Source organism: Vipera ursinii, assembly GCF_947247035.1.
Source record: "Vipera ursinii genome assembly, chromosome: 3".
In the NCBI taxonomy this organism is placed as follows: domain Eukaryota; kingdom Metazoa; phylum Chordata; class Lepidosauria; order Squamata; family Viperidae; genus Vipera; species Vipera ursinii.
Genome location: NC_139516.1, coordinates 189,604,647 through 189,620,344, shown reverse-complemented (window position 1 = coordinate 189,620,344; position 15,698 = coordinate 189,604,647). Strand labels below are relative to the sequence as shown.

The 15,698-nt window shown below is 47.5% G+C and overlaps 1 protein-coding gene across 2 annotated transcripts; it reads right to left on the bottom strand.

Moving 5' to 3' along the window:
* Positions 1-4,869: 4,869 nt before the first annotated feature.
* Positions 4,870-14,761, bottom strand: OSR2 (odd-skipped related transciption factor 2). 2 transcript variants are annotated; one of them, XM_083357714.1, is made up of 4 exons: positions 14,631-14,761; positions 8,282-9,098; positions 6,911-7,010; positions 4,870-5,413 (listed from the first exon to the last, which is right to left on the bottom strand). In XM_083357714.1, exons 2-4 carry the CDS (start codon positions 9,016-9,018, stop codon positions 5,231-5,233), a joined length of 1,020 nt encoding a protein of 339 aa, XP_083213840.1. In that variant the 5' UTR covers positions 9,019-9,098; positions 14,631-14,761; the 3' UTR covers positions 4,870-5,230. The 2 variants fall into 2 exon arrangements, with proteins under 2 accessions (XP_083213840.1, XP_083213841.1); XM_083357715.1 differs by having other exon boundaries at positions 4,870-5,331.
* Between the last annotated feature and the right edge of the window lie 937 nt (positions 14,762-15,698).

The window sequence follows — 15,698 nt, the reverse complement described above, 5'->3', positions numbered from 1 at the left end:
TTTGCAGTTAAAGAACCTTTGAGCTGAAATGAATTGTCTCCCCATAGATGTCATACTTTGTGTTTTTTTGATACTCAAGCAACATGTTTTCATGACGTGCATGGTAGTGAATAACAACAGTTTTTTTCAGTGCTTTTTTTGTAAAAGAAAAAGGTGCCAGAACTCACACAAGTCATACAACCCGCCTTGCCTACCCTACAAGGTTCCATCCAAAAAAGGTGCCAGAACTCCGTTCTGAGCATTCTATGAGGAAAAAAGCCCTGGCTTTTATATAGACACACAAACATATTAGCTGGGGTTTGCTGTTTTTTTTAATAGCTGCCAAAAGATGAAGCAGCAATAGCACTTGTTTTTATGACCACAAAGCAGTGTAAATTACACATTTGGAATACTTTTTTAAGGGGAGGAGGTCATATTTCTTGAAGCAATACTGAGTACCTGTCCTTCAGAAACATTACAAAAATCATGCTTCGTCTCTTCTTCTGACACTAATTGAAGCCACACATTAACAAACCACAATGGCTGAAACCACTCATATTATTAAGCAATAAATACAGCGTCTTGGTTCTAATAACCCTTCTATGTCAAAAGAAAACATACTGTTTTTGGAACTTAGATATTGCTTCCCCCAATTAGGAAAGTTCATACATGTCTGATATAAACCATGATAGTGTCAAATGCATCATGCCATTGTTACACAAATGACACAAATGTCTCTTCCTTTGGACATTGGCCATGATGTTGTATGAGCCTATCTTGCAGTGATTGAAAATGTGTGAATGTGAACTGGGCCCTCCTTTTTAATTGTTATTATTTTTACCGGGTGGTTAACATTTTATTCTTTTTAATTCTATGTTAGCTGCCCAGAATCTTTAACTTGGGCAGATATACAACTTGATAAAATAAATAAATTTGCAATTTGTGTGATGCCATCGTGATAGATATGTCCTCCTTCCCCATTCCCCCTGGAGAACTGTGGGGGTAACACAAGCTTTGGACTTGCCCTCTGCCCTTGTGGGATCCTGAAAGAATGCCCTACTTCCTACAGTGGCATGAGACTGGGATTAAAAAGTCAAGACAGCTGGACAGACAGACCATATTTAACTGACAGACAAACTCTATGAAAACATCTTTGGAAACAAACAGCCCACCCTCTGTACTGCATGGCTCTGTTACTTCCAGCTGCCTGGGTATTTTTAGCATGGGCTTTTTGTATTGTCTTATGTTGGTTTCAAATTTTAGGTTAGTGTATTAACACATGTTCTCCAAACATAACTGTAATAAATGAAATAGCAAAGGGTCTGGAAAAATAGGTCTACTCTATTTGTATTATGTTGAATAGATAAATAGAAATCTTGAAGCCATATTAATATCATCTGCATTAAGAAAACCAAACGTATTTCCTTGTATTCTGCAATATTTAAATATTCCAAAACGCAGGTTATGTATATCTATTTATTTGTGCATATAAACATTGGACCAGTTTACCCAACACACTAATATTGTGGCTTCTTTAGTTTTACTTTAACAGGTCCTGTGCACGCAGACAAAACGGTTAAACTTAAGGTGCACTTCACACATTTCAAAAAAGCAAAACATGATTTGTTTTTCACTTAATATGTTAGCTAGGACAGCAATTTGTTTTTCAATTAGCCCTGGTTTAGCTAACCACTTTTTAGCATAACACACGAACCTAGCCAGCATAGAACAAGAATTAGATTGCACCCAATAAAAACAAGTTAGGAGGAGCATCTCTCATTTGGAGAGATTGTAGGTCAAGTTAAGAAAAGGGAGAAGGAGTTCCTTGGCTTTCTCCTCTTCCCCAACAGGACCGGCCACCAGTTGCCTGGGCTAGGCACGCAAGGAAGATGCCCGGGAAGATCTGTTCTTAGCAGAAGGAGGTGGGCAGGCTGGGAAAAGGCTCCTCAGTCTTGGCAGGATCACTTTGGGCAGCACTCAGGAGTTGGTGTGGTTTAAAAGAGCTGTTGCTGTAAGTACAACGAGAAGAGAGCCTTGGCTGGTTCCAGCAGCTTGGTAAAGGTCACCCACATCTGAGCAAAGCAGGACCATGAGTGATGGCCTTTGAAGATGCCCATCCCCGCAGACCACCATTTGAGCATTTCTGGCTTGCCCGAAATGTGTGTCTCATCTCAGAATTAAAACTAATTGTACCTTTGGTTTGCCATGCCTGTACTTGTAGCTAATGTTTTGAGGGTCACAAAGAATTGCCATTTGCAACCCTGATGCCAAGATGGCATACTCACATAGTATTCACATACCATGTTTCAGAGGCTTACTGCTGCATTTTGATTTTTTTATGACGACCAAATTTGGGCTGCAAAGATCTGGACAGCCAACGAATGGCACCAAGGCTTTTTTGAGTTTCCTAAACGTCTTTGCTCTCATTTAAAAGCTGTCCAATCTTTGCAGACGACCTCTGTTCGTTCTAATCTAATTACATCTCCACTTTATGCGATGCTTAATATAGGGAAGCAGGGAAGCTGTGTTGTGTTCTGGATGTTTTGAACTGCAGTTCACACAATCGCAAGCTGTCCCGGCGGAGACTTGTGGGAGCTGTGTAGGCAAGAATAGTTGGAAAGGTCAGGTTGCCCATCCTGAGAGACTTCCACATGAAAACCCATGTACCTTAGGAACTTGAAGATGTGTGGACTTCAACTCCCAGAATTCCCCAGCCAGCATAGCTGGCTGGGGAATTCTGGGAGTTGAAGTCCACGCATCTTCAAGTTCCTAAGGTTGGGAAACACTTCTGTAGCCATGGATGACTTGAGCTGCCATCGATTATTTTGCTACTTCCTAGCAAAACCTGTGGCGTGACAATTTCCAAACTGGATCGCGACAATCTCAATCACGAGCCCCACCCATCCGGGCTTCGGCGCGGAAAGCCTCGGGCCGCGCTCGTTCGAGCGACCCCCTCCCGCTGCGCCCGGGCAAGCTCGCCTCCTTGCCCTCCGCGCAGCTTCCCCGCACGGCCAAGGCGAGCCTCGGAGCCGTCGGGGAGGGGACGGACGACGACATCTCCACAACCGCCTGGCTTCCCGCCCTTTCCACCCGGAACTTGTCGTTTCACTCTGCCGGGGCTGTGGCCGGCGACCCCGCGCAGCTTTTAGCTGCGGACTCGGCGACAGCTAAGGCGCCGCTTTGGGCGCCGAGGTAGAAGTTTCCGCCCCACACACACCCACCCCCGGGGATAAAGTGGCGATGAGGGCAGCGTCCTTGCGGGCCTGGCGGAGTCTTCGCGGTTTTCCCGGGAAGCCCTTAGGCCAGGGGTCTTCAAACTTGGCCCTTTTATGACTTGTGGACTTCAACTCCCAGAATTCCTCAGCCAGCTTTGCTGGCTGAGGAATTCTGGGAGTTGAAGTCCACAAGTCATAAAAGGGCCAAGTTTGAAGACCCCCGGCCTTAGGCCGAGGCGGCCCCCGCCCCACCGGCAGCTTTATTGAAGCCGCGCTGTTTGCTTTGCAGAGCTTCCCGGCCGGGCTCGTCTTGGGCAGTGTAAAGTCCCTGTCTCTCAGCTGCAGCCGCCTCCGTTCAAAGTCTAAAAAGGAGGCAAATCTCTCGGGAAGAGCTGGCTCGGTTGCCAATAAGTAACTCATAAATCCTTTTAGGCTTTAGGGAGGATTTTAAGGCATTTCCCGCCCCCGCCCCCCCCCCACCCGCTTGCCTTTCTTTCAACCATTATATGCGGGCTGAATCCTGAAGCTCTATCGGTAAGGGGAAGAAGGGGAAGCAAAAGAGACCCACAGGTTGAGTTCATCCCAAACGCGAACGCTTCGACCATGGGTGTGTGTGTGTGTGTGTGTGTGTGTGTGTGTGTGTGTGTGTGTGTGTGTGTGTGCAAGCCACTATTTCTCTGCTTTGTGAACAGCCAATTTAGCACGTTACCCATGGCTGATGGTTTACGCCTGCTGAGGGAAGGTAATCCAGGGGAGCAGAAGTAAAGACCATAACCTGGACTTGTTTTACAGAGTACAACTGTATGAATTTGGGGCGATTTATTTTAGAGGAAATCCCACAGAATTATGGAGGTAGATTCCACAATGGATTCAATGAAGAGACAGGATTTTGGATTCCACAAAAAAAACGAGCACAATCTACACTTTTTAGGTTTCCACAGGGGATCTGTAGAGTTCCTTTTCTACTATACGCATTCCTATCCAGTTACCTGCAAGTAAGTCCCAGTGAACTCAGTTACACACCAGTAAATACAATTGTACTAAATTCGGTCCAACATTAACAGGGGTTCTTCCAACATAAGACTTGAGTATATAAATCACTTTGCCTATGTCGTCAGTTATGGAGGATACCCAGCTATCATCTTTGCACCCTTCTGTGTCCTTCTCTAGCCCAAATATTAAAAAGAGAGCTTTTTAAATTAGCTATTTACGACTCAGCTGTGTCAGGGCGGCTTGTGGCTGGCATGCCATTACATCAAGAGAGGCGACACACACAAAGAATAGCTGCCCGATCTGTTTTGACTGGCATAGCTGCGGGTCCTCCATCCAGAGGCACTCAAGATCAAGTTTTGATTCATAGATTTTCACTTCTCAAAACCAGGAGACCGTGAGATCATGAAGCCAGCTGGGTAACTTGTGTCAGTCATTCTTTCTGGGCCCTCTCTCAGGGAGGGGCTGTGGGAAACCACTTCAAAAAAAAAAACAAACTCCTGCCATGAAAACTGCAAACTAGATTTCCCCCCCCCCCCCAATTAAATACAGGCACACATTTCTCACAAAGTTTCTTTTTTTTTCAAAGAACAATTTCGGATCTTTTTAATTATCAGAAAGGGAGAGGGAAAAGTAAAGTATGTGACTTATTCAAACTCAGAAGGAGAATTATATTTGGAGGGAAAGTGTTTATTTGGAAATACAATTTGAAAAAAAGTATTTTCACTCCTAGGTTTTGCTGTTGGTACCAATGTGCATTTGGTAAGACAATAGAAAGCCAACATATTGGTGTGCAGAGCTCGAAAATGAGCTGCTCTTGTTACTATATACAAGAAACCGGCTGGCCCTCTCGGTGCAGGGAGAATGCTTGGAACAGGTATCAGCCCCCACCACCACAGCAGAAAGAGGACCGGCTGGCACTAGGGGACTTGGAATCAAGCCCCTAGAGGCACCTGTCCACATCACCCATGTGGACATAAAGATTACGCTACAGTTCAAGTCCTTGAGCCAGAATTAGCTCCCCAGGGGAGGGGTTCTCGGCTGTTCTAGAAGTCCTGCCGCGGGGTGTGAGTTAGACTGTGCCTCCGCAGATCACAGTTGCGCCTGAACACTTTGCCGCACTGCTCACAGTTGTAGGGCTTGATGTCTGTATGGGTGAGAAGGTGAGTTTTCAGGTTACTTCTTTGATTAAAGGTTCTTCCACATGTGGGGCATTTGTGTGGAGATTCCTGTTCAGATTTGAAGCAAGCAAAGGATTAAACCCTTGACAAACTACTTGGATTATCGAGCTTTTCAAAGTTCACTCACATTTCCACCATCCACCCCCACCCCCACCCTGCTCTCATTTTTGGCCTCATTAAATTGCTGTAGGACAAAAAGAACATGGCAAGGCAAAATAAACTTGCAATCTAAGGCCTCTCAGACAGAAAAATCAATGCAATTCTGTGCAAATGTAAATTGGCAGTAATAGACAACACTGAAGACTACAGACTAAAGTACACAGGACTGCACTGTGCATGCATTTATAGTTTGGTTTTATGCAAATTTACTTTCCAATAGGATTCAGTAAGGGTTACTCCCAAATAAGTGCAAATACATTTTCAAATTTAGAATCTGAATTTGCATACGCTTCAATGACTAACCTTTCTTCAACCCTTATTTATGTGCATCCAAACATGTGCATGATTTCATTTTTTCCCCCTACCCAATTGGTCAATTTTCTTTGGAGCTGATCTCAGAATCACAGCTTTACTTTCACATTAACAGAAGTTTTAACTGCAGGCACAAGTATTTCCAGAAAATGCATCTGGAATCCAGAAGCAGGCCTATTTATTTACTCTCAGTCCCTTGTAAGTGTGTTTAAGATTATAGTCTTAATTGCACCGACATATCTTCCTGCCTGTCAAGGCCAGTCGTCCTTGCTTTGCACTTCCCACTTCCTGGAATCTAAGGGGAAAAGTCTCCTACTAATCCACCCGGCTTCCAAGGGAGACTCAGTTCATCTCTGTAAGTGAGAAGTCTTCCACAAAGCAAGTCTTTTTACTCTGGGATTTTCCATCAAAGAGCACATCTCATTTAGCCATTGGTAAGTTGCTTCAAAATTGTCTGGCTACTTAAGGAGCTTTTTCAAGTGTTGGAGCATGGAAGTCTTGAATAAGTGAAGTCTACCTTAGCCAGCCTATCTTTCCTCAAATATAAATCCTGCTTAATTCGCTGGAATATATTCTTAAGTAAATGTACATAGGCTCACAGTCCCTAGGAAATGTTACTTAGTTTATGGTTGTTATTTGACTAATATCCTACTTTTCTCTGAGAATTGAGTGTTTATTGGGGGGTTTTAGTAGCCAAAAGAAACATAGGGCATCTGTAATAAATTGCAGTTACTATACTTCAAAATGATGACGTGCAGGCAGAGATATCTTAACACAAATGCTATTACATGCTTGCATCTGATGCAAGTAAGTGAGTCACAGAACTGACATGTTGATATCACTTTGCACATTTCATCATTTGCCCCCTTGTCCTCGCCATCTAAATGCCCATGTTATGAACACCATATACATTAAATATGGATTTGTGTTGTTTTCTGAGAAAAATAGCACAATAGATTTCAGATTAAAAAGCACCTCTCTTATTTTGCATCTAGAAAATAATTACTGTGCATTTATATTCATAATCAATTAAAATCAAAATAGAATCTGTAAAATAATTGAGCCTGATCTTACCTGCATATGTAAGGTTTTATGAACAGCTAGGGTCCTGGATTGGCAAAATCCTTTCCCACACTCTTGGCACTTGAAGGGTTTTTCTTTGGAGTGGATATACCTGAAAATCAACCAAAAGGGTTTGGAGTCAATATATCTATACCCACAACAAGTGCCATAACCAGCCCAACTTCTGCACAATCAAGTTTTTAAAACCAAAATTATATGCTGCCTACCTGTTCATTAACGTGTTCAGACCCTTTAAAATAATTATTCACCACTCTTCATTGCCTTCTTTGGAATAAGCCCCTTTGAATAGGAGAAGCTTATTTCTGGGTAAATATGCATATATTTGAGCAAACATGCTTAGCAAGGATGTAATCCCATATAAATGTTCATGGGTGTAAGCCCAATTTATTACTTTGGCAGGTAATTCCAGGTGAAGTTAATCAAAATTGCCCTTTGATTAACTTCAGCTTGAATGTTTGTGTTTAAGTTTATAAATCTGACAGGAGAATGTAGGGGTTTTGTGGAATAGAGACACCAACATTCTTTGGCTTCTCAAAACAAGCCACAAAAAGATTCTCTTTGTAGAGATTTGTATATCGTTACAAACCCATAAATATTTTTGTGCTCTTACTGCCAAGTCTTTAGTGATAGTTATATTATAGCCCCAAGGCAAAGGAAAAAAAAAAGCAAAGGCAAGAAACATGATCAAGAACATCAGAGGACCTTCAAGTGAGGGAGAATTCTAAACTGAGATTCTAACTTTAGAAATATGTTTCATTGAAGACAATAAGACTAAAGTGGATCATTCTTCCTCAAAGCAATAGGAATCTGTCTCCTGCTCCAACGAGATTTAAGTAGTTTAGCCCCACAATCTCAAAAATCCCTTGGCATTAAAATCAGGCATGTGCCTTCAGTTGAAGGCAAATCAACAGAATGACTGCATCCTTGGCTCCCACTTTATTTTCTTGGAGATAAACCCTACTGACCTCGTTCAGATGAATAATAAGAACACCTCTCGTTTAGATTGGGTCTGCAGTAGATAGTCCTGTTCCTACATCATGCTAAATCATGATTTGTTTGAACTAGGATTTACTGAACGGGTCACAAACCATACTGAAGCAATGGCTTCGCAGCAAACAACAACGTGGCTTAGTGTTGTATTTGAATTCAGCTTCGGATTGTATTCAAGCCGCTCTAAGCCTTGATTTATTTTAACTATGGTTTTTGGGAGAAAACACTTAACACCTTTCGAAGTAAGCCAGGGTCTCCATAAACCCGATTAAGCCCAAACGAGTAAAACCTTCGGGCGGGTCTCCAGTCCCTCCATCTGAGGAGGCCTAGTGGGGCTCCTTGCCCGGCCGGCGGCCCGGGGCGAAGGCTGACCTGTGGTCGCGAAGGTGATCTTGCCTCCGGAAGGCCTTGTGGCAGATGTCGCAGGTGTAAGGCCGCTCGTCGGTGTGGGTCCTCTCGTGGATGAGCAGGTTGTAGGACTTGGTGAAGTGTCGCCCGCAGAACTTGCAGATGAACTCCTTCTTGGTCTTGGAGGGCAGCCGGCCCCGCGCCGGCTTCCGGCTCTCGGGGGAGAGCTTGCCCAGCGCCGCCGACAGAGGCCCACCCAGCTTGGCCAGCTCGCCCTGAGCTTGCGCGGCCGCCGCCGCCGCCGCCACCGCGTGCGCCTTGGGCGGGTCCTCCTGCGTGGCGGCCGCCGCCAGGTTGGCAAAGTCAAAGCGGGGTCGCTCCTTGCGCAGCGCCGGCAAGACGTGCGCGATGGCGGCGGCCTGCTTGGGGTGGAACAGGTGCGTGGCGAAGGGCAGGGCCGGGAAGGGAAAGCGCTCCACCAGACCTTGCGCCGCCGCCATCTCGCTCAGCGCCGAGCAGCGGCTGATCTCGGCTGGGCCGCCGCCGCCCGAGGCAGTGGCAGTGGCAGCGGCGGCCGCGGCCGCGTAACAGCCCAGCGTCCAGTGGTTCATGTGCATGGTGTGGACGGCGCTCAGGCCGTAGAGGCCTTGCAGGTGGTCCACGGCGGCCGGGAACGTGTTGACGGCTTGCAAGAAGGAGTAGTTGGTCAGCTGCAGCGAAGGGTGCAGTGGGATGGGCGCCGGCAGCGCCTTGCTCCCCATCGTGCCGGGCCTTGCCTTGCCTTGCCTTGCGTTGACTGGTTGAACCCGGCGGTCGGAAAGCGCGCGCCGGCGTCCTGATCCTAAGCAGAAACGGGAACATAAAAAAAAGGAGAAAAATTGCGGGTTATTCGAGGAGAGGCACAAACAGACCCTTTCCTCGCCTGTGGTTTCTTTCGCTCCTAAACCGCCTGTCAGTCTCGCGTGGCCCCTGCCTTTTCCCCAAGGCAGACCTTAATCCGGGTTATGCCCACCCTCCACGCCGACGCCGGTGGGACGCGCTGCAACGAAGTGGGGAGCGGGACCAAAAAATGGTCTGAGCTCCCTTTTTTTTTTTCAAGCGGCCGAGTCGGAGGATCGGTGGCTGGGGTAACCAGAGATACGGCCTGGGAAGACAAGCGGGTTGGAGAGAAGGCGGCCAGTCAAGTCTTGGACTAAACCCTGGCTAATTTCTGAACTGGAAACGCGGACACGCGAGTTGCTAAGAATGCGGGTGGGCAGCGCAATCCGGACATCCCAATTTATGGTGGCCAGTCTTCTTGCCAACCTGCCAGCGCTGGTTGATGACTTCAGCTCCATCGCAGCCAAGGTCGGAGGAAAGAGCGTTGGGAAAGGGCCAAAGCCTCTCCTCCTGCAGAGCGGCGAGAGGGTAATGCAAGCGGTACCTTGGAGCTTATTGGGGCGGGAGTCAGGCCACCAGTACTGGCAGGGGAGCACCACCAACACGGTGCAGAGTTACGCACTTGGCGAGCGGATCACTCAGAGGCCACTGAACCGAAGACACGCCATGCTTGGCCGAGGTGCTCAAGATAAACAGCCAAGCAAACACCGGCGTGCCAGGAAGCGCAGGTGCCCTGACACCAAGCCGACCTAACACCCATTTTTCTCGCCTCATTTTAGGCTAATGGTTAACTGTTCACTGCCCTATTTAGAAGCGGGTGAAATGGGAATAAAATCACAACCACCGTGGACACTTGAGAGCTAGAAACTTTTTTTAAAAATTAAGATGAACCTGATTCGGCTATCTCTCCAATCACTCCCCCCCCCCGCCCAAGGAAGCGAAGAGCAGCTGCATTCTGCCTCTCAGCAAACAGCGATCCCCCTTTTCGGAAGGGCCCGGTGAGGGATCATCCCCTGCCGCCTAAATACTCCAAGGAGGGTGTTCTGTAAGGCAGGCAGGGAAGGGCGGGATGGGCCCTAGTGAGCATAAGGGCAAAGGCGCTGCAGCCTAGGAAAAAATTGTGAAGTCCCCACACGGAGAGAGAGACACGTGCAGTCTTCCCGGGAAAGGGGAATGTGCTGTCTCCTCGGATTACTTGCAGGCTCGGTTCATTAACCAGCGAGAAACAAGAGAAGCCGCACTAAGCAGCGGCCTCGAGTGAATGGCTTCAGCCCGCCTCCAAAGTGCATCATTGCATGTCCCGTAAAGTGGGAACCGGTGGCGCCGTGGATTCGAATCCAGAGTTCCTGTTTTTATAAACTTCTTCCCGCCACGCGATCTGGGAACAGAGTTCAGAGAATCCCGAACACAGCCCTGCGCTGAACCCGTGGCAGTTGGTGCAATTCCTTAACCCAGAGAAAAATACTCTGCGCGATTTTAGGAGACCTATCGTAGAAGGGGCCCCCTGTCCTTGAAATAAAATCCTCCTGTAACAGTCGTAGATGCGTGTGAGTTCCGGGGGAGTGGGGGGCTGAAACCTGCCGCAGGAGCCAGTCTCTCGACGGAACTGACTAGCGAATAGAAGTGCGAGGAGGCTGGAGCCAAATCCTTTTGCTTTTTCGGGACAGCGGGCATTTCATTTGTAATGGGAGGAGGAGGAACAAGAAAGAACAAGAAAAAAGCGACCAGCCAAAGCTCTCCGTTGGCGTAAACTTGGAAAGGAGCCGGTCGGTTGCTCCGTGTCTTCTCTGCGTCTGTTTTCTCTCTACCAGTTATACCTGTCTCAGCTTCTAGGCCTTGGCGCCCATGGTCCCGATCCGGGAGCTGAACCCAGGGCCCTGCCTTGAAGCTCAGCCGGAAAAGGCAAAGGGGTCGCTGTCCTGAAGCCCAGCTAATGCCTTGTTCGGAAACAACGGACGTCAAGGCCTAGTACACTTGCATCTGGAAAGCGGAGCGGGGAAGCTGTGGAAATGTCAAGGCTCAGAATCTGAGTCGTCCCACGAGGAAGCGAGTTTTCTGGACGGTTTGGAGACAAGTTTCCCCAGGCACAGGCCTTTTCAGGGCTTCCAAAGTAGCCGGCTGAGTTTGGCCGTGGTTGAACGCTGTTGCAAAGAGGGGAGGGGGGGAATCCGTGGCCGCTTTTGCTTCCCTCCCCCTCACCACCACCCACCCCCCCACACACACACACCGCCTGCAGCGCGGTGCTTATTTTTCTTCCTTCAGCAACAAGTCATTGATCAAGATAAGCGACTCAGAGAAAAGCAACGCCCGGCTCGCGTGCGCTTTCGCGGCGTCTCAAGAAAACGGCCCGGAGTCCTTCCAGCTGGCTTTGGCCTGCCGTGCTTTGCGCTGGCCGAAGCGACGACACCCCCGCGAATTTCGGCAAGGGGCAATCGCGATCTAGCTTGGGCCGACTCGGCGGTCCCACGCGAGAAGGCTGGGTTTCGGACTGCGGGCGTGAAACAGGGGAGATGCCGGGGCGGGAAATTGGTCTCAGCGAACTCCCAAGGAGCAGGTGAAGCTCCTCTGTCTTTCTCCTCTCCCCGCCCCCGCCGCCCGCTTTCCTCTCTCCTATTGTCGCCTTATGGCCATTGCCTTGAAGTAGGAATTCGCCTGTTCCCGGCTCCACGCTCTTATACTACATTTGGAACCTGTTACCGGAGTTGTGGAAAGTGTGGGAAATGTGGTATTGCTTAGGAAAAGAAAGAAGCACCAAAATCTAATCGGGAGTTACAAGGCTGCCCAACTCACTCGAGTCCCTTCGGCTGGCTCCCTCTCCCGCACGCAGCGCAGAGTCAAAATGCCTTCAGATGGTGCCACTTTATATACTTTTGCATTTTAAAGAATCCAAGTTGAAGGCTGTGCTCACTCACTTGGCCACCCGCTTGCTCAAGTGTCAGCGGCAATCTTCGCCAGCGGCGGAGGCTTTCAAGGGGTCCCGCGTCAATTTAGCTCCGGGGGGGGGAGGGAGGAGAATCGACCTGCTTAAGCGTGACTATATATTTTGATTCTTTTCCCTTTATATAAAAAATAGGTATAATTTACTGGTGTGAATCGATAATTAATTTAGGCTAACCTTCCCCAAGCGGGTGAGTTCCAAATATGCTGGACTACAAATCCCATCGTCCCAACGAACGAAGAATGGCCGGCGCGTGGGAAAAGACCTGTACAGAATCAGCAGCGGCGGCGGCGGCGGCTGCGTCGTCTCATTCCTGGGCGGGTGAAGGGTTTGCCCTGGCCTTTCTGCAGTCTTTGGGCTTGACGGAAGCCAAAGGGCCCTGGGTGGCTTTTCTCCTGCTTGCCCTTCTTTGAGGTACGCCCATTCTTTTTTTCCTCTCCCGTATAAACGAGCGCCCTCCAAACCTTCCTTTCTTGCGGTCTGGGGTCCCAGCGTGCAGGGGAGGAAATTGATGGGAGGTGTGTGTGTGTGTGTGGCTTAGCTCAGCCCCTTTAACCGAAACTATAAGCTACAGCTTCCCCCTCCTTTCTCCCAGCTCCAATTTTCCCTCTGAAATTGGCAGGTTGAGTAGCAGTAGCGGGTCTCTCTGACCTGTCCACAACAAGAACAGACCCTCCTCGGGCTGGGAATCAGGCCACGCTCGGGTGAAAACTGGGGTGGGTAGTGTGTGTGTGTGTGGGGGAGCTCTTCCACTAATCCTGGACGGCTTGACTTTTCAACTGAAGTTTCCATTCTACAGGGAAGGAGGTGGGTGTTAAATGATTTCCTGCTTCAAAGGACTCTCTCCAAGAAGGCAAGTCTGCAGATCTGGAGTCGAGTTTTTGATTTACATAAAACATTACGCAGCAGTCCCTCACCCTACCTCCTCAGTTGTTCAAGAAGAGAAGTGAGAGTGCTTTAGAAAGACTAGAACTCTTGCTCAAAAAATCTTTTAAATGACTGTCCTTTATTAAATTAGTTGCACTGTGAAGCATCACAGCAATTAAGTTTATTTCCATTAAAGATAAGGCAGGTTTTCCCCCTCTCCCTTCCCAAGAGTAGAAGGTTGGACTGCTTTCAATGACACTTGCTTCTAAATTGTTTTTTCCCCAAACTGGCAGTAATTCTAATATTATGTGACATTTTCCATTCAAATGACCTAAATAGCTTGCTTTGTCTTAAAAATGTCTCCCACGTAGACATCATAACAAATAGACAAACACATTCATCAAAACCTTAGCTGAATTCATTCAACCAGAATTTACTTATGGCCGCAGGTGGATGCCTTTCTGTTGAATCCTATACATTCTTATCTGCAGGTAAATTCCTTTAAATTCGTCTGAGTAAACTAGGCTAGGATTATGCTCAGCAAACTTAAAAAGGATTGTGCTGTTAGTGAAAGAACTCTTATTAAAAATCGGTGGAAATTGGTTTCAATATAAACTCATTTAGGACTTGCAGGAAAAACTACAGTTTATGTTAATAAATATTACATAAAGATGAGTTTTTAAAATCCGGATTATATTTTCCTATTTATGTTAGGGTGTAATAAAAGGAATTCCAAATGTGTGAGAATAAATTTGCTTAAAATACAAGCACCTTTAAACAAAAATTTTATGCATGCTTAAATTCAAAGTGAGCTTAACTGACTAGCACTTACTTACGAGTAGATGTATCTAGATTTTTCCACTATAATAGGCCAATTCAATGCATGTTTACTCAGAAGTAGGTCGCATTGATCTTAATAGTGCTTATTAAGTGAGCTTACCATATTAAGTTTATTATCATTAAGCTTATTAAGTATTGCTTATTAAGTTTAATAGTGCTTAGTAAGTGAACTTAGTAAGATCCCTAGATACTTAACAAATAAAGCTGCTTTTAGCAAAACTAGTGAGGTTGTGTAGATTCACATTTTACAAATACTCCTACATCCACATTTTTGGAGGTATGTTTATTTGACACAAGGAACGCAGGTTTCATCTCTCTTAGTTATTTCAGTAATACACCCTTTGCTTAAAACAGATTTAAAAGTGGTTTTGAGGGTATTTTAGTAGTTAAACGATTTCACGATTGTTTCAGAAAATAGCACAATGTAACAAAAGGATCTTTGTTTCAAGATACAACAACTATCCACATGTTGTATACTGATTAATGCATGTTTCCCATTGGATAACAAGGGGAAAGTACAAGGAGTACACGAACAAGGAGCGTATATCGGAGGTGGTAGCCCTTTGAGAGCTGTATGCAACGAAATTTCATTTTGATGTACATTCAAAGTGACAGTGTTTTATTATTATTATTATAAGGTTAATACTTCCATGAAATCAAGCTGGACATAGCAATAAAACGCTTCTCAAACCACACACCATACTCTCTTTCTCCTTCTTGGAAAGCCACACAGTACTGATTAAGCTATGAATGGGCAGCCATTGAAACCAGAACAACATAGAATAAATAGGTGCGGGTGCCAAGTTGACAATCGGAAATCGCCTGCAGAGAAACGATCGGAAACGGTACCTTTTACTCGGAGACGCCGCTGCTAGTCAGGCGCGAATCAAACATGGCTGTAATTTAGACGCCCAGTCACTTTCCTTCCCAACTGGATTCCCGAATTTAATTAAAATCGGTGTCTAGAGCACGAGTTCTCCCGAAATGCTCTTTTGCTGCGACTGGGCTTCTCTGTCCCAGCTCTTCCCGTGATCAGGGCTGCAGGATACTTCCGTAGACTTTGGTGTGAGAGTGAAACCACCAACTGCTCTAGAAAGGAGTTGGAGGGGGGGGAGGGAAGCAGGGGTTGGGTTGGTGGGGGCTAAGAATAGAGTTTGACGGTCCAGCTATCAGGTATACAAACATTGGTGGATGGAGATGGCGGGAGGGGCGAAGAAACCACCCGCGATTAAGTCATCTGACTTTTTTTTTTTAAATTTTGTAGGCTAATTTGATTTTGGCTCCCCAGGAGCGTCCCACGAGGGTCATCCGCTCGGTCAGGTTATAACCAAGGCAAGAAGCTCATTCCCAGAATCGCCTTGTATGCGCGGGGCAATACGACTAACGGGACTCTCTCCGCGCGCCCTGTCGGAGCGCAGAACCACGCCGGTGCTACTACGCGCACCCTGTCCGCCTCCAAGCGACCAGGCAAGCGGTCAAACCGAAAGTAAACGCGCGATCACCTCGGAGTCCACTCGGAGCCGACAAAGGCGCCTCCTCCCTTGCCCCCCCCCTCGGCCTCGCTTCCCGAAAGCGAACCCGGGGCCCGCCAATCGGAACTTACCCTCGGGCAGGCGGCTGGCAGCTTCCCGGCTTCCCTCGGCCAGCCCTTCGCAATCGGGACGCATCTCCCTCCCTCCCTCCCTCCCTCCCTCCCCACTGCGGAGGGCACTCGGGAGACGCGCTCGCTTGGATGCTGCCACCCGCCCCGGTCCGCCCGGCGCCCTTCTGGAAGCCGGGAGGCCGGCCTCTCTCTCTAGCCGACCAGACGCGGGTCTGGCGGGCGAGAGAGAGAGAGAGAGAGAGAGAGAGAGAGAGGAGAGAGAGAGAGGAGAGAGAGAGAGAGGAGGGAGGGAGGGAGGGAGGGAGGGAGAGAGG

Coding starts and splice junctions, on each gene's coding strand:
- OSR2 (XM_083357714.1), bottom strand. CDS start 9,018: ATGGGGAGCAAGGCGCTGCCGGCGCCCATCCCACTGCACCCTTCGCTG. Junction 7,011..8,281: donor GATCACCTTCGCGACCACAG/GTCAGCCTTCGC, acceptor GTTGATTTTCAG/GTATATCCACTCCAAAGAAA. Junction 5,414..6,910: donor ATAAAACCTTACATATGCAG/GTAAGATCAGGC, acceptor AAATCTGAACAG/GAATCTCCACACAAATGCCC.